The sequence below is a fragment of the Neurospora crassa genome, linkage group VI (genome assembly GCF_000182925.2).
Source record: "Neurospora crassa OR74A linkage group VI, whole genome shotgun sequence".
Lineage (NCBI taxonomy): Eukaryota > Fungi > Ascomycota > Sordariomycetes > Sordariales > Sordariaceae > Neurospora > Neurospora crassa.
Genome location: NC_026506.1, coordinates 969,227 through 987,282, shown reverse-complemented (window position 1 = coordinate 987,282; position 18,056 = coordinate 969,227). Strand labels below are relative to the sequence as shown.

Sequence of the window (18,056 nt, the reverse complement as noted above, 5' to 3'; positions counted from 1 at the left end):
TTGCCGAACTCCGAGAGAAGATTGAGTTTGTGTCTCCATCTTCCCACGCTTCAGAAAAAAAAGAGAAGCTGCGGTGTATAACCGTCTTTCGGGTAGATGGACGTGGACCGCAAGTCATGGCTATCTACCTGACCGGCCACTGGCCGGGTATCGGCGGACATTGGCATAACGGTGTTGACATTAAGACGCTAGCTGTGGTAAGCTAACGAAAGAGGACTATGAGAAATGTGATGAAACTCAAATTTAACCTCACTTGAGGCTTGCATGATAGTTTGTGATGTACCCACTTTGGCCTCACAGCGATGTCTTCTAGTTTAGTTCCGGCCGGTCCAAGTACAAACAAGCCGCCAGCCGTCCTAATCGTCTACCAATGCCGAACGAGCGCGGTGAGGTAGGTGAGGCATGTGCCGCCCATCCGGTCCCGTCCCAATAAGTCAACATCCGTCCCTCTATGACAATGAAAATGGCGTGACACAGACAGAACATTGGTAGGCGCACGCACAACATGCGGGCGTGGCAGGCGTAGCGTGGCGAGTGCGGGACGGGTACACACGGCGCAATGTCCGTCCAACATGAACTCGGCAAGCCGAGCCTCTCGAATTGTAAGATAATGGCAGTGGGTTCTTTGATTGATGGGAAAGGGGCTGAATGGGCTGGATGGGAGGTGCGGTGCCTGCTGAGGGTACATTCGTTCCGGGAACAATGACTTCCAGAACATTCAGCATGTTGCATGACGTTTACGAAAAGCATAGCTGGGAATGGTGTGGGTAGTGCGACTGAAAGGGTGTGTAATTGAGACAGCACAGAGGTAGATAAACAGATGTAACCATTGAAAGGCCAAATGGAACAACCCACGGGCGATTTCTCGGTAGTTTATCTCAATTGTCACCAGCAGCACCAATACCGATACGACCCCGTCACCTTCACAATGGGCAGGGAGAAAAATAAAATCTTGCATGTTTACGTGGGTGAGGGGAGAAAGAGGTGTGATAAACAGGGAGACAAATGAGCAGGACACACCACCGCAGCTCTCAATCGATTGAGTGGTTGATGATGCTGACTACCTTTCCCCTTTGCCCCGTTGACGAACCATGGAAGGCAGCAGTCGGCGAACATCTAGATCGAGGAGGTATATTCCCCTCCTCAACTTCCCCAGAACAAATGGTATCATGAATTATACAACAACATATAGTGTTGCTTGGAATATTAGAATGTAACCTCCACTGATTCCCGGATATCATGTGAAGCTCAAGACGAGACGGTCAACACGGGCGCCCAGCATTGGGTTTGAAATATGTCAATTTAGCCATTAAGCTTGGACATCAACGTCAACCAGTTGAGACGTAGATGTGTAGATGAACACATAAAGCGAACACCTTGCTTGGCAGAAAAAAAAAGAGGTAGAGGGTAGGTAAGCCACATTGCCTAATGGCAAGGTGATGTGGTAAACAACCACATTTGCAATAACACCATCAATGATCGCAGCCGCGCTGATGGATGGGGGAATGGAAAAGAATGGGAAGGATGGGAGTACCAAAACGCGTTGACGGCCCTCGCCGCATCGCGCCTTGCCTAAGGTGATGAGGTGTGCCAACGTGTAGGTGCAATGTCATTTTCGGCAGCTCTCGATATGTGATGCTGAGCCAAGCCGTCCCTGCAGCAGCAGCTCACCTCGACATCTCCTTTCAGCCTGCCCCTTTCAATCTTCCCGCGCCTAGCTCAGCTATAACGAGCTACGAACAGGGCTTGACGGATAATCGCCAGCAGTCTGTCACAAGGCTTGGGGGAGGACGAGGCAGGAAAGAGCTAAATGAACTTTGGTGAACGCCGCGCATGGCCCGAACCTGGTGTTGCACACTGCCATGATGGAAAGGAGGATGTAGAAGGGAAGAGGGGAAGCGAGAGGGAATGAATGAGCCAAGCGGCTTAGCGCATGGTCGTGCAACTTTTTGTCGCTTGCGGCTTGCGTGTCTCGGTAGACGGCGAGGCCGGAGGGCCGGTGTAGCTTGCCAATCCCGTGGTAGCACCACCGCAAGACGTGAAAATTTTCTGCGGTGCAATCGTCATGAAAGCAGCAGCATGATCAAGTTCATGATCGGAATTGATTGATTGGCGTCGTGGGGTTGGCGGAGGGAGGAAAAGATAGGCAAAGAAATTGAAAGAAAATTGACAAGACTGATTTGGTTGCGGGGAGGAAAATTGAGTTGTTGTCAAACGTGGGGGTTTTATGAGGGGTGAAAATTCAGGTGGATGGAAAATGGATGCAAAGGTGGTGAAGAGAGGCACAAGTGGCCTGCCGGAGTGCCGCTAGGCTCTGTTGAGGGAAGCTTTGATGAACGTGGGCTCCACCGTAGGTACATAACCTAATACATGGCCCGGGCTCGAGCTTCTGTTCCCTTACCCCACTCTTCTTCAACCATGCATGAACTTGGGATTTCCACAGTGATGCCACCACCTCCATCACCACATCATGGCTGGCCAGTGATAAGACAGAGAAGAAGCCATTGATTTTGGAATTGAACTCCTACTAATACTCTTTGTCAGCTGCAGCCGTTTCTAGCGTGCACGTCATGCTTCAAAGAATAAGAATAACGTCATCTTGAGGGCCAACCACCATAAAGGTGTCGACCGACAAATCAGTTCAGAAGCTTGCCGCAGGAGGCCCTTTTGGTTTTCCTCCCTTGTCCCCTTATGGTTCATCATGGAGTGGTGTCTGAAGGTTTCGTATTTGAGTCGGGAAAGGATGCAGAAGAGGAGACGAGAGCTCTCCCGCTCCCTTTGACCCGGTCAGCAGAGACGAACCCTTGAAACTCTGGATAGATCATTGCAGCAACGACATCAACAACTTCGGCCTTGGCTTCTTCGTCAAGACTCGATTTTAGGCGTCGAGCCGACAAGCGCCCACGAGGGTGTGAACCTGAGCTCGCCGAGGGGTCATAGGCACACTCTGATCTGTCGTCTGGCTAAATTGAACGGAAATGGCACATGTGTGTCGAATCTTGCCGCCCTCCCATCATTTGTCCTCTCCCCATCGCCTCGAACTTTTGAACTCCGAAAACGAAAGCACATGGCTTGGAGAGAGTGCGGAGTATGGGATGGGGACCGGGTCTTCTAGAACAATTGCAGAAAACGACAGTGTATCAGCCGGTTGGTTGCACAACCCGATTGCCTTGTGATCACCCGCCCAAATTTTTGGCATCCTATATAGCATATCGGTGAGATGACACTGCCCAGCAATAAAGGGTACACATTTACCTTGTCAAACGAGTACGACAACACTTTCAACCTGGGCTCACTCAGACAGCAGCACAGACGGAGCAACATTAACAGACACATCATATTTGGCACTTCCAACAGCACGATGCGGAAGAAGCATACATAGTTTTGGATCCCTGGGAATGGCATATCAGAACTATGTAAAGTTTGCATAGAGTCAGAAGGTCATCTCGGCACGATCGTTCCTGGGCCGAGGAAGGCAACGTGCGATGTTAACGTATTGCGTCTCAACTTGAACTTACTATGATGCTTGGTCGGTGATTACCCTATGCTTTTGTCGCTTCAATTACAACTTTGACAGATACGATGCCCAGAAATAGCCAACCTGGTAGTTTCAACTTGGTCGAAGGGCAAAGGACGAAAGGAAGAAGTCCGTCCTGGATTTTGCACCAGTTATCGAAACACGCTGCTGCCGAGCCCCCTTTGGACCCGAAGCGTGTCCTCTGTGTCGAACCTGTAACGCGTTAAACGAATCCTTCATGAGACGTGATATGTCATTTTAGTGCTTCCATTAATCTGAGGTCAGGCGGTCGGTGAAGTCTGACATTTCACATGATGTCCAGATGATGCTAGCATTTGTACCGAGAAAAAAACAAGGTTGAGCCTGGCGAGTACTACTCGACTGTCAATTACTGATGCGCCGTGTGACACTTGATCCTTCATGAGGGCAGTGAAACAGCGAGCACCGGCAGTGGTTCAACGAACCCAGATGGACAGACTCGTGATGTAGGTCTAGGAGCTGACGAGAGACGGTAGGAAAATCCCCAGCTTGTCATCAGCAAGGACTGAGTGGATAGTAGGACGATTGAAGTGAATTAGGAGGATAAATCCGCATTCGCCTTGGCTACTTCTTGGGCGCATGTGAGGTGTGAGCCGGCTGGCCGGTAAAACTGCTTCACGAAGAAGGCGGACTGACCCGACAAATCATGGATTACAAGTACGTGTTTGCACAGGGCTTCGGCATGGCCTCCTTCTAAAGAGTAGCAACTTCGAGACAACATGAGAACAGAATGCGAGGTGCACCCGCAAACCTTTGCGACCATGAGAACGGAGTTCTGGTTACCTCAAGACTGGAATGGCCCACGTTTGTTGGTCCGATTTTCAAGTTGATCATCTTCGTTCCATCCGCGATGTATACTATCTACACTACAGTCGGCCATGTCCCGGCGAATTTTGTTAGCATGGTGGTCGATACCCCTGTTGTTGCCGATCTGGGGGACTCTGGAGAAGTCGGCCCCTTTTGATGCGGCTTGGTGGAGACCATCTTAGCGTATTTAGGCACCTTGACAAGCTTGACTCTACTTGATCACCCAAACATGCAGCTTTCTCATTAACCCGTAGCGGGCGGCAAAGAAATGATGAGGCTGTATCATGGACCTGTGTCAGGTCGTATGGAACCTGTCAACCCCCTGGATGACCATTAAGAAGCTTGAGATCCGTAAGGTTGCGGTTGTGTTTTATGCTGCAACCTTTGCAACCGGGCCGAGGTATCGGAGATGCCTGGTAAAAATACGGAAACCCTTGTACGGTGTTCCGTAAGAGGTATCGTTAGGTTCTGCCTTGATCGGTCGCAGAAGTTCCAATTTGTGTGGTTGGTTTCGCTTGATGTCGATATACATACACTACAGTAAGATGGTGGAGTTGCACGTACATTAGCGACCGCTCCAACGCAGTCCGGCTGTTGCCATGGATCGAACCTGTATCCGCAAATTGTATGTCGGCCCTCTCCCCTTCGACCTGCTTGAGTAAGCCAATTCGTGAGAGTATCATGAAAGTGCTGAAAACGTGGGATATGTCGTATGCTTCAGCACCGCCTGTTGGTCATTGTCAAAAGGCTGGGGGGTCCCTTTCTACAAGACAAGATGCTTCACCCAGACCGTACAGACGAATATCTTTCTGGCAAACGAACGACTTGGGACTCAAACCCGCCAAGTCATCCCGTATGGAGCTTGGTCTCTCCAAACACAGATATTAAACAGTGAGACATTCCGAGGCCAGATGATGTTGTGGATACAGAGGTGTCTTCAAAAGACAGGATTTTACTGCAGGCTGTCAGCCTGTCACTTCAAGTTGTGAGCGGCGGAGATTCGGCGATGGCCCCACCAATGGACTTATAGGCTGCAGAGCTGCCCGTCGATACCGTTAAGGTTGTGGGATGTGCGCTGTGGAGGAGGTGTTGGTTTGGATTGCTCTAACCCGATCAGCCAGCACGGGCCGTTGTTGGGCCCAAAAGAGAGTAGCGATTCTTTAGCGTGGAATTGGGCAAGCGAGGAGGAGGACGAACCCCGGGGTAATTGGCTACAGGCCTAGCGTAGCCAGTTACCTTACTGCGTATACAAGAACAGGTTAAAAGACGGGCCCAATTCGGCGGTTTCGTTGATGCATGTGCTCATTTCAGCTGCAACCATTTTCGCCTGCCTTCTTTGCACTCTCTCGGATACGCGACCGAGCGGTTACGGCAAACGTAAAGGCAGAGGGAGGCTTTCATGTTGTCCATGTTGCCTGATGTCTCGCTGCCTCGGTAAGCAGGGAGGCAGGGTGGCTTCCTCTCGTAGCAAAGACCACAGGGGGAGGCCGGACGTGGGGAGGATCGATGCAACAAGCCCGTAATTGAGAGTGACGATGGAAAAGGCCGGGTGCCCTGGGAGAGCCCGGATGGGAAGGCTGAGTGGGCGCGCTTGTCGTGGGAGGTGCGCAACAAAGTAAGATTTTAAGCGAGTGCTTCTGTTGTTGATGGAGCCTGTTTCATTGCGTGATGACAAGGTCGCTTCCGTCGATGCGAATCGATGGCTTGCAGTGCAAAATGGGGCCGGGCAGAGCACCGGGAACAGTGGAACGACTCAGAACACATCTCCATAGTAGAGGTACCCACTGAGATGCCTGCCCAGGGCACCCGGCGACGATCGGAGATAGAAGTGGAAGTATCAACCACTACCGTCCACTATGCTGCGGTACATCCGGGTATTCTTTCCTCCATGGGCTTGCTCCTGTCATTACCTCTACACGTGCAGGTTCGACCCTCCTTCCATTTCCTCACAAAGAGACTGTCCCGAGTCAGGAAGGAGCCGAGTTTGGGGTTCATCGTACCTGCCAAGGCTACCTTACCTTTGAACCATCTCATCATCGCACTCAGCTTCAGAAAGACTGAACCAGCTATGGTAGGGCCGACAGTACACTAGCATGAGAGGAAGCAACGTTTCGACTTCTGTGAGGTGGTGTAGTAATCCAGGTTCCCCACGCTCACCTCATCACCGATCTGTGGAAACCCCCTAACATCGAATTCGGGGTCAAGCTGCGTAGAATGCGACTGATAGCAAGACACGAATAGGGGTCCAATCAAGACAGGTCGCATGAGACCAGAATGGGGTGGGATGAAGCACGGATGGCAGGCGACTTTAATGATGCTGAATTCAGGAAATGGCTGCCAGGGCTTGCGGTTTCCATCCCGCTCTGCTCCGAACCTGCCACATGGCGCCTGCCAACAGCTGGGTTATGATACAACGAAGGCTCGAGGTCGTGATTGCCTTGTCTCAAGGATATCCCAAAGGCACTTCTCGTCTCGGTCTTTCCAGCCCGGTTCTTTCCTATGTCGTCGTTTATATTGCCTTCAGCTCGGGTTAGAGTTGTGTGTCTCCCGCTACTCCTTCCCCCATCTATCGAGAAGAATTGTCTTGTAATAGACCTACAGATGTTATCTCACTGACAGAGCTCGTGCCATGAAGCGTGCAGTGTGAATTCATCCGCCGGGGCAACCTCCCATGCCTACTACCATTTGGGGCTCCGTGTAGTACCTCTAGGTTGCAACGCGATGCCGACTTTGCCTACTATGTACAACTAACCTGACCCCCCTCCCCAACAGGCAGGACACCATAGGCCAGGATGGAGTTGAAGCTTACCTACCTCTGCAACTTGAGTACATTATTCATACCTCTAGGTAGGTAGGTACCTTGAGCCCGGAGCTTTGTGCCTCATGCGAGCACCAGAGTCACTGCGACTTCCTCTGCAATCTGTGCAATCTGTGCAGCTGCGCTCAAAGGTTCAACGAAACCCGCCCACCACACCGGGCACCGGACTGCACCAGCTGCTCCCTTAGCATCCCGATCTGGCAGCTCCCATTTCGTCACTGCACCCCGGACTCGCCTGGTGTTCCCGGCTTGGGGTCTTGCTTTCTTCCAATTGCTCAATGATCATTCCGGCTTTGATCTGTTCCATCCTGTCTCCCATGTTCTGCAACATGATTGCTAGCCTTATTACGACCATAGCCCACCCCAGGCGGACGCCCATCCCACAATGCCCACAAATGGACAACGGGATGCAGTGCCAGTCTGCCAGTGACTGCACGCAGTGAGCGATGGATGGTTCATCAGCAGCACGGGAAGCAGGCCCTGGACAGCGAGTCGGCAGCTCGAGGTATCCATTTATCATGATCTCTCTTCGGCCGCTCCTACCTATCCCGCCGTGGCCCATGCCTTTTTCTAGGTAAAAAGTGGCATTCCCCGAGCCCCCATATCCTCATGGCGGATGTTGGAGGGGACAGGGAGACCTTAAAAAGACCGGACCACCCTCTTGCCCGTCGGCCGCCGACCATAGGATATTCTACTCTCACGTCCTTCTCTTTGCCCCTTTGCTTGTCTCAATGAGAGCGGCGTCCCTCCTCACCTCACCTTGGCGGTTAAGACACCTCTCCGACGTACAGACCGACCTAGCTTGATCTGTCTGGAAACCAGGAAATGTGCTTGACCCCGTCGCCCGGCTGCCGCAATACCTCGATCGACTTGAACGTCCACTCAAGCAAGTCTTCAGCCAGACTAGCTGTCACTGCCGAGCCGCCGACCCGGAGATCTTGAGCTGGGAAAATTACATCGATAGATACCGTACGTCTATCTTACTACGCGAATACAGTCAGCAATCTTCACCCCACCCCGACTCCAGTCTCCGGGTTAGTCTAGTCTCCAGGTTGGTTTCCCAACAGTGCAGCTCAGCCGAGATCCTACCCCCCCAGGCCCGGAGTACAAGGCAAGCCTTCCCGACACCATCCCGTGAGGTTGCAGCAAGATTGCAGGCAAGCAGTGGTGTCCCATGTTCTGCGAGCCCCACTTACGCCCGCCAATTTCCAGTCGGTCCCCGTTGGTCGTTGGAGTCCCCGGTCTGGCAAACCCCCAGGCCCCGTCCCAAGAGCCACCACAGCCAGGGCCTCGTCACCAACCTTTCCGCCCACCGTACTAGCTTACCGTCGCCGCCCACCGTCGCTCTCGCGCCCGCGACTTACACACGAACTTTGGCCAAATCTCCACTTCAAGCCCACATTGCCTGGTCCTGTCTGCCATCTTTATATGCTTGTTGCGAGGGCGGCTTTGTTCACCGGAGTCATCGGCACTTTTGCTTTCCCAACTCTTTTTTTTCTGGTCTTATTGCCACCTGTCTCCCGTCAACCTATATACCCGCACGCACGGGCATGAGCATTTGAGAGTTTGCGTATCTTGACATCTTTGTTTTTCCCACTTTAGACATTTTTTTTTACCAGGTGCCCACCCCCTGAAGCGAAGGCTTACATCAGTGCACTGGACCACCCCAATCATAGAGGGCACATTACCCGGGAGTCTCGACCGCACCTAGAGGTACATCAACCGCCTGCAACCGCACCTTACCATCGATAGCTTCGATCGAGTCTGCACGCGTTGCCCCTGAGCAGCAAAACACCGACAAACATACAGTTCCGAGTCCCAGCTCCAGCGCAATAACTCCAGGGAGTCGAGTCGCAGATACAGGACGCGAAAGTACTGGCCCGTGATCCTGCCACCAGTCACACATAACCAGTTTTGAGGAAGGAGGAAAAAAAGAGTTTGGCAATAGGGTTCTTGTGCTAGGAACCAAGCTCCGATCCCGCAGCAGCGTTACCGCACCACGTCAGCGATTTCTAGATATTCCAACCCACCCAAGTTTCCATTGCTAGATCTAGCATTCTCGAGGCCTGAAGTCTGAGGTCCGATCGCCAGCATCACCTTTAACATTACATCCGAAAGCTTCAACGACCATGCTCATCAACGGTGAAAAGTGGGCTTGCGAGGCCTGTGTGAGGGGTCATCGTGTGAGCAACTGCCAACACCACGGTGAGTAACTCCATATTGCCGAGTTTGCATTCCATTCCGCTGCCCTACCACTTGACCCATACTGCACTGCACTGCACTGGAAGGTTGGCTTGAAAGGCAAAGGGGGGAAAGTAGTTTTGAAGTGGTGCTGGAACCTGGTTCCAAGGCGAGACGACCTGCCTTGTCCGAAGCCCCCAGATCGCTAAACCGTGAGCAACCGTGGACACCGTGGGCACTCGGGTTAGGACATCGTGAGACAATGGGGCCGAGAGAAGCATTGAGGAGAAGGAGGGCCATTTCTGGTCAACGAAGGTGCAGCTCATGCAATTGGCTTGGCGGTGTCTATCCAATCGTCTTGATATTGGTTCTTTTACATGGGGAATTGTGCTAATTTTGCGCGGTGCGGCTGCAGATCGTCCACTCCAGCACATTAACAAAAAGGGGCGGCCGGTTTCGCAATGTCAGCACTGTCGGTCCATGCGCAAGTATCGCGCCTCGCACGTCAAGTGCGACTGCGGTGAAAAGACGAGCAAGTGTATTCACTTGCAAGTAACGGTCGAGGGTCACAAGGGTGAGCATCCAGTCTTCGCTGTGCCGGGTTGATGAGGCTGTGCTTTGTCTGACTCTCATATCGTCTACTTGCAGAAAGCTGCTGTTGCAACCATGGCGGTCGCTGTACCTGCTGCCACAAGAAGGAGCATCCTCAGCTCGAGACCGTCCCCGAGTCTGACTCGGACAAAAGCTGCTCTTCCGTATCGCGAAGTTGCTCAAAGTCCGCTTCCCGCAGCAGGCGCAGGGCTAACACAACCAACTCGGATGCCATGCTCTCTTTCGATGCCAACGGCCACCACAAGCCCACGTACAAGCATACCAAGCCCTCGCAGAAGTGCGGTCCTTACACGCTCAGCAGGGGTAACTCCATGCATAGCACCACCTCAAGCCTGGGAGCTCGCTCCGTCGATAACTTGGACGTCAGCGGCAGTGGCCTTGCCATGCAGCGTGGAGCCCAGTCCGAGTCCGCCTCGCCACTTATGACGGGCTCTTCGACGTTTGCCCAGCTCAACGGACAGCTCCCTCCTTTGGATCTTTCCAGCATCAAGTACCCCCCATATGTCCCCAACAGCGCAGACTTCTTTGGCAGTCTCTCCGACAATGATCAGCCCCTGTTCAGCGCCGGTTTGAGCGCTACCTCTGTTGATTGGAGCCACTACGAGGGTCTCGACTTGGGCAACAAGTCGGTGGACTTTGCTCCGTCCAGCTATGACCAGGCGCAAAGCTACGGCTCCTTCGATTACTACGGATCTGAGTCGCTTTCCACCTTGACCACCAACACATCCACCTCGGGCGACATGTCTGAAGTCGAGGACTTTTTGCCAGCTCTTGATGACTGGGAGACTACATCTGGTTTCTGTGCCGCTACGTCCGGCAGCGGCTTTGGGTATGGTCAGCCCCAGCCCAACCTCTACGGTGCTGCTGACCCTTTCCTTGACTTTGAAGAGTTCAAGATGATGAAGGCCGGTGCCAAGTTTTTGGCAAACAACTCGTCACTCGGCAGTGATGATTCCAATCTCTTGACGAGTAACTTACCCGATTTCAGCAACTTTCCCCTCGAGGATGATCCGGCTTTCTGGATCACTCATTACGGCGGTTTGGCCCTCCAAGACCCCGCCCCAGCCGATGGCACTGTCCACCCGCTTTGGGATGGCTCATCATGACGAGATCTGATTTCAAGTTACACCAACAAAGCGATGTTTCTTGCCTTTCTCGGATACCCATGCCCCGTTCTTAGTCTGAAATACCAATCCTTCCACATTTATAGTCGGTTCCATCGGTACGATTTCATGGTCCAGTGAGACCTGTTCAGTATCCTAAGGACCAACATATGCTCCAACATGGAGGTGGTGATGGTAGTTTTATGTATGTCGGCGCAGCAGGGAGTTGTTCTTGTCGTATCTTCTTTTCCTTTCCTGTTTCTTTTGGGTATTGAAATGGCACGAACGCGACGATTTATTTTACTATTTGTCTCTACCAGTTTCATCAAGGCTCGATTTCGTCTTGTTTGGGTACGAAGGCATCGCATATATGGCACTGGAGTTGGCGGCACTATAAAATAAGAGAGCGAAAACAAAAAGTTGGAAGGATTTTTGCTATATCATCTTTATCACATATACCATTTTCCATTTATGCATTCATGGTCAGGCCATCTCACTTTCGCAATAACATCCAGCGAAATGCGACTCTACGAATGGATCTTGTGGTATTCTTTTGCAGGAGTTACGGGCAGACGTTTTACGTGTTGATCAAGTCTCATTTCTTATATCAATTTCAAGGGGGTTGGGGCTCTTTCCTTCCTTCCATGGCCAATTCATCGCTTCGGCCACCGAAGCATGTCACCGTCGCCATCATCATCGTCACGCCGCCATCAGCGTCATCGGAACTTGCTCCAGCATTGCTCACCAAGAGGAGGCCAACACACAAAGTGGATGACTAACCTTGGCGACTCAGCGGTGACTCTGCCCATGTAGAGGAGTGGATGGGCCGCAGTCGCCAAAATTGCAGGAATAGCTTCGCGTTTCGTTCGACACGACCCATCCGAGCTACCTACCGAGCAAGACCGAGTTTCGTCCTACTGTCCCCCACTGTATCCACGACAAAGCTTTTGTTGGCGGTTTCCACTCGTTGGCATCGCAATCGTGACTCGGGATCGACAGCTAGATTGCACTAAACAGCGTAGGGGTAATGAAGAAAGTGGGCCTCGGGCACCTAGCCCTAACTCTGGCTCGGCACGGTGAAGAACAGTGGAGTTCGAGGTGAGCAAACTCGGTCAAGCATTCATTGAGCCTAGCGAGTACACATAGCGCTGTTTGTTGTTGTTACAGCGCTGTGGTGAAGTTCTTGAGAGCCCCAGAGGAGGGTGGGTAACAGCGTAGAGGTAGCGCTGATGTGGGGCTATCGGGCTACACTAAGAAGAGAGCATGTCTTGATGACGTCAAAAGGTGGATCGATGCTAACAATGAAAGATACTTGCCGCCAGGGTTCGAGCTTGCGCAGCTAGGGGTTTGGCTCATTCGGCAGTCTTGACCCCACCACCACAACCACAACTACATTTTTCCATCTGATATGGCTGACCAGTTGACGGATTGCCGCATCCCTCGTCCGTATCTTTTCGTCCTGTGATCTTACCGATTGGTGACAGTGCACAACCGTTCCTCCTACACTGCAATCTGAGCGCCCGGTCGTGGGCATACAACGGGATATCAGCGGCGGCAGGATCCACGATGTTGAAAAGCTTCCTTACGTACGGGGAAATACATGTATGTACACATGCCGCATTTTTATGCCCCACAAGCCTATCGTACTAGGGCTCGCGAGCGGCAAGGGCGGCCATGCTAGGGCTCAGGGCCGTGAGAACCTCTTCGTCTCCGAGGCTACGACTAGGTTACCATCTGGTTTTTGGCGCCAAGCTAGGGTTCCAGCAGGCCGGATCTGGTTTGGTCTGGCTTGGGTGGCACGGTGGATGCCGATCCACAAAGCTGTGAAATGGAAACGAAAATCCACTTGACAGGCGCACTTGACGCGCGCTGCGCAAATCGCAACGGTTCAGTGCGAGTGCGGAATGTGCGTTGCCAATTGGCCATCGGGACACATCGACCAACGGAACGGAACGTTGACAAACCATCATAGTGTGGTAGGTGTTATCACACGTGCGCCATGCCACCGACAATGCGCCGGAGTGACGACAGATGGGGAAGGGATTTGGAGGTTGGAGGGAGTCGCTGGCTACGATGCCATGACACGCATGCGACGTCGATGTTTACATTGCACACACGGCAAACAGGGTGTTTCAGGGGTAATTATAGGGGCTAAACAAAGGCGATCACCCAGTTGCGTTGCGAGCATGGGGACAGGAAGTGCGGCACTGTCGGGTGTATAGTTTGGGCAATCCGGAGACTACTCCGATTTCAAACGTCCAACCTCCACAGACTCGTGTTATTTCCGCTCCTTTGCCCCGTGGGCTCTGTCTCCGTGATCTCCGGTTTTTCTGATTTTCCTGGAGTAAAAGCTGGAGAATGGGGTTGTTAAGGAGTCGATGCTTGACGGATCTGCAAACGACCAGTGAACGAGCCACGTCGAACCATGATGAACTTGCTGACCGACGAGGGTCGATATCCAGGCAGCAGGTTGATGAAGTAGCGGTGATTTATGTCAGCCGCAATGTGAGGGGGCACCGAGGAGGAGCAATTCTTCTGTCAAGATATTTGGGTGACATCAAATGGCCAGCGACCAAAGACAAAGTGAGACGACAAGTGAAGCTATCCCCACTCGACCCCGACACCTGTCACTGGATCGCCGATTAAAAGTGCACGCGCGTGTGCGGATAATGCCGAAAAGAGCTGGTCCATCAGCTAGGATACCTTGACTTGTCGATCCGCCGTGACCTCTAGGCGCTGATAGCGATGCGGGTGGTGTCGTGCTTGCGAACAACATCGACACTCGACAGGCTGTGACTCGAGGCTGTGGGACGTGCCAAAATTTGCCAGGCTCGGCCACCAGCATTGAACATGGCCGCCAAATCCGAAGGAGATTCGGCAAGTCTTTCGGAGATAAAAGACAATCTCTTTCGATTTGTCAAAGCGGATTGTGGATCAGGCCATCCGAGTGGAGGACTAGCCCAGCCCGGACCCGGAGGTGAGAACGGTTCGGCAGGGACAATGCCGGACACGGAAATCTTGATGCTCCATCCACGACCGCTCCGCGCACGCACGCACGCACGCACGCACGTACACAACAAAGTATTCAGAGTCAATGTCGACGATACGAAACCATTTTGACCATTGAGCGAGGATACAATGTAGGTTTTTGGTTCAAGGCATTTTGCTCCTCGCTTGATATGGGTTGGTGGTAATACTAATATAGCGTTTCGGACCCCTTTGCTTGACGATCCTCTCCCTCGATAGTCATGTACAAATCACGAGCAACGCCATCGCCAAGCTGCCGTGTCTCACAAGCCCTCGTCCCTTGAAGATATCACGTACATATCGGCCCGTTGCCGACCCCTTTACGCTATCATCTCGGGAGGTGAGGTGGACACATTTTGTGTGCCTTCATGTGGTCGCCGAAACCCTAATCTCCGTCCTCCGGTTTACGTATGTATCGTCGCCCACACCGGGCCCGGTCTCGAGACCAGCACCCGCCCGGAGCTGATTGTAGGGTTTAGCTGCCACCAATGCAACCACAGAGCGGACCCGGGGGATTGCACGGCGCATAAAATTTGAAGGCAGAAGCAAGGACGTTCCTAGATTCATGGCTCAAAGGTACCTTAAGGGTCTCCGCCATCCGCCCGCCCGCCCACGACCCGTCGCGCGTCGTCCGTCCGTCAACTACATACTCCATGTCCACTACAGCCAAGGGAGCTAGTGGTACCACAGAAATCTAGGGTATCAAAATGTCTAGAATGCTCATTTCTCGTACAGACAGCCACCTTGGGAGTACACTAAAGAATTTGCCACCCCCAGAGATCGCCCAATTCACGAGGTGCCCTTCTACATATATACATGCAGGGGGTGTTATATCGTTGACACTACAGTACGGTTCGTGTAGCTCAGCGCATCAGGGCCTCGAGAATTCCAAACGGTGAACATCGTCAGTAGTGTACTATATGGGTCTCGTGGTATCCGTTCTCGGTCGAATTTCGTGATCAGCCACAAGCCGGCGGGCGGGGCACCAATAGATGTTCTCACCCAAAAAATCAAAACCCACCCCGAGCAACAATTTCACTTTTGGGTAGACGGCCGAAATGTTGCATCTCACGGACCACTGTCCACCTGGATGTCAAGAATCCGATAGGAAACCTCCACCTTCACCCCAGAATAGATATGCTTCTGCACTACTCGTGTAGGCTCGATTCATCTGTCACCCCCCTTTGGCCCGGCCAAGGGGGGTGGCGCATTGATTCGCAGATGCGAATTGATTCACACAGGAAGGGATACCTGGCTATTCATACAAATCGCTAGCAAACCGATGTACACGGAGTGCTGCGAGAAATGGGTCTAAATGGTGTTTCTAGCCCAGACGAGTAGAGCCCGATCTAGACTCAACCCCGGAAAGGCAAAAAAAAAAAAAAAAAAAAAAAAAAAAAAAACCAAAAAACCAAAGAGGACGAACACGTGCCATGAGGAGTGAAGAAACGTGAGATGAGCTATTGACAAGCTATCGCATTTCAATGCCAAAACCGATCCGTCACTAGTCGTGCGGAGCACGAACGCCGATGAAGTGTACAATGCAGAGGTATGTAGTGTACTGGTAGAGTCCAATTTGGGCTGCGACCTATGAGGCTCAAAATGTCCGGGACTACCACGTCGGTTACTGTAACCAGGACCAGGGCTTCATGCATATGACTGACTGGACTGCACTGGACTGGACTGGACTGGACTGGACTACAACAATCGTTCATTCTCTTTTCTCGCCACCCCCTTCATTTCATACACGCTATAAAAAGAAGCCAAGCAACTGAAGAAGAAGAAGGTCTTGGCTAACCTTCATTTCTAGAAAATAATTGGATATGTAAGCTGAGTGAGAGGCAACGGCAGTTGAGTTGACGGGACAGACAAGCACAGTTGGCTTGGTGTTCGGCAGTTGCATGAGTTCCTGTCCTCTGAACCTCTGCCGGCATTTGAAGGTTTTAGCATGGTGAACTGCAAAGTGGCGATAACTTTATTATTCGAACCAAAGACGACTGCTTCGCACACCTCCAGGTCCCCGAATATTGCAAGGGTGGCTGGCGGTACCACGTTAACGTCTCACATGTCGGCAGAGGTGTACAGTAAGTACGCTACGCAGTACAACACAACTTGAAACCACTTACACCATGACAAAGGGCGAAGAAGCTCGTCGTTGATGCCCCAACGCCGTCGATACATGATGGAGTAAGAGAGGCTTGTTAACGCCGAGCATCTCATTCCCCGATACACACTATTTTTTTTCTGGTCAACCAACCAGACAAGCCACTCTTTGCCAGGATTACCTCCAATATCCAAATCTGATCTTCATGTGACACGTTTCCTACCTATACACTACTATCAAAATCCCCATCTGATAATAATCCTAACTAAGGGTTCAAGCCTACCCTGCCCTAAACCTACCCTAAAGCAACACTATCTGCCCTGCCCTGCCCTTGCCCTTGCCCTTGCCCTGGACTTTTGGGCTCTAGCCTCTATCTAGCCTCTGGAGCACTTCTCCCCACTGTGGGTGTGTCTTTCCCTTTCCTGTCGTTGCCCTGCCCTACCCTGCCCTGCCCTGCCCTGCCCTGCCCTAACCACACCCTCCCTATTTGGGCTTAAGCTAAGCTATGTACACCCTTTGTGAAGGACCACGTGAAGAGATACGTATGCAGTGTACTATGTACCAGGAAGGACTACGTATGTACCCAACCTCCCGGAAACCCGAGCACCCACCCGGCAGGCCGGTGGTGACATCGTTCGTTTATTACTGTATGTACTCCAAGCAGCATGAAAAAAGTGATGGGGATAATGGCCTGATGCGTACATTGCATCAGTTTGAAACTCAAGATAACGCACTCTTTTTCATTTCATTGGCTTTGTGAAAAAACCAGGTCAGTCATTCATTGGTGCACTTCTACAATATCCTACCATCTATCATCGATCTAGTGTAAAAGTCCGGGCACCCGGGGCCCCAGACCAGAAAGGAAGCGACGATGAAGAAGTGGCGGGGAAAAAAACACGGAGAGGCGGGGGAGGGGAGATGGCCAAAGCGGGGAGGAGCCCAATAGGGGGAAGGCGGAAGGGGGAAGGGGGAATGGGGGTGGGGAGGCGTAACAGGCACACATACACACACACACGGAGAACTTTTGAGGCTGGTTTGCCCGAAGAGGAGGGGGAGGGAGGCGGAAGGGCGAGAGAGAGTCCGTCCGTCTGTCTGTCTGTCTGTCTGTCTGTCTGGAGAACGGAGATGGCGCCGGTAGGACATAAGGCCAGCACAGCACAGCACAGCACAGCACAGCACAGCACAGCACAGCACAGCACAGCACAGCACAGCACAGCACATGTGTGGGTGGACAACAAAACAAAATCGAAAAAAGGACGGGAAAAGGAAAGAGCCGAGAAGGTCAACTCTAGTGGGTGTGGAGCTGCGCGAGCGAGCCGGACCTGAGCGAGGATTAGGATTGATGGATGGATGCCGATGAGCAAGATGTTCGTTATCAGACGCTTCAAGTTGACTGGCATTTCCCTGCTTTGAACTTTGGAACTAATGAACTACTGGCTGGGATATATGCTACTACTATGATTTCTGCTTTACGCACAGTACCATATACTATGTATGGGCTTACACTAGCTTGGTAGGTAGGCTTCTTGGCTGCCTGGCTTTGCGGAAAAGCCCTGGTTGACTGACTGACTGACTGACTGGAGAAAATCAGGGGTAATCGGTAGACTGCCCGACCACATTCCTTGTGATCACTTATGTACCAAGAGGTGCTATTGATTTTCATGGGTGTTGGCGGGTGGCGGATGGATGGATGGATGGATTGATGGATGAAAGCTGGAAGAAGGGGGGAGGGAAGGGTAGGGAAGGGAAGGGACGGTCCGCCGTTCGTCTTTGTGACTGGAGTGTTTGAGGGGGATGGATGGATGGATGGAATGGATTACAGGTTTTGGACGGTATGGTTACCGTATG

The 18,056-nt window shown here is 52.2% G+C and overlaps 1 protein-coding gene and 2 non-coding genes across 3 annotated transcripts; 2 read left to right on the top strand and 1 right to left on the bottom strand.

Moving 5' to 3' along the window:
* Positions 1-1,025: 1,025 nt before the first annotated feature.
* On the bottom strand, positions 1,026-2,166 carry NCU14172. Its single transcript, XR_897976.1, has one exon. It is a non-coding gene; the product is annotated as a ncrg53 (non-coding RNA).
* A 5,259-nt stretch (positions 2,167-7,425) lies between these two features.
* NCU04830 (hypothetical protein) lies at positions 7,426-12,212 on the top strand. Its single transcript, XM_955296.2, has 3 exons — positions 7,426-9,386; positions 9,778-9,936; positions 10,011-12,212. Exons 1-3 carry the CDS (start codon positions 9,311-9,313, stop codon positions 11,078-11,080), a joined length of 1,305 nt encoding a protein of 434 aa, XP_960389.1. The 5' UTR covers positions 7,426-9,310; the 3' UTR covers positions 11,081-12,212.
* Positions 12,213-14,132: 1,920 nt separating this feature from the next.
* NCU14171 lies at positions 14,133-14,858 on the top strand. Its single transcript, XR_897975.1, has 3 exons — positions 14,133-14,217; positions 14,283-14,512; positions 14,584-14,858. It is a non-coding gene; the product is annotated as a ncrg52 (non-coding RNA).
* Positions 14,859-18,056: the final 3,198 nt, after the last annotated feature.

What these genes read in the sequence shown, in the direction of transcription:
- NCU04830 (XM_955296.2), top strand. Translation starts at nt 9,311, where the DNA reads ATGCTCATCAACGGTGAAAAGTGGGCTTGCGAGGCCTGTGTGAGGGGT. An exon ending in GAGCAACTGCCAACACCACG is followed by an intron (nt 9,387 to 9,777) that starts GTGAGTAACTCC and finishes GTGCGGCTGCAG; the next exon opens with ATCGTCCACTCCAGCACATT. An exon ending in AACGGTCGAGGGTCACAAGG is followed by an intron (nt 9,937 to 10,010) that starts GTGAGCATCCAG and finishes GTCTACTTGCAG; the next exon opens with AAAGCTGCTGTTGCAACCAT.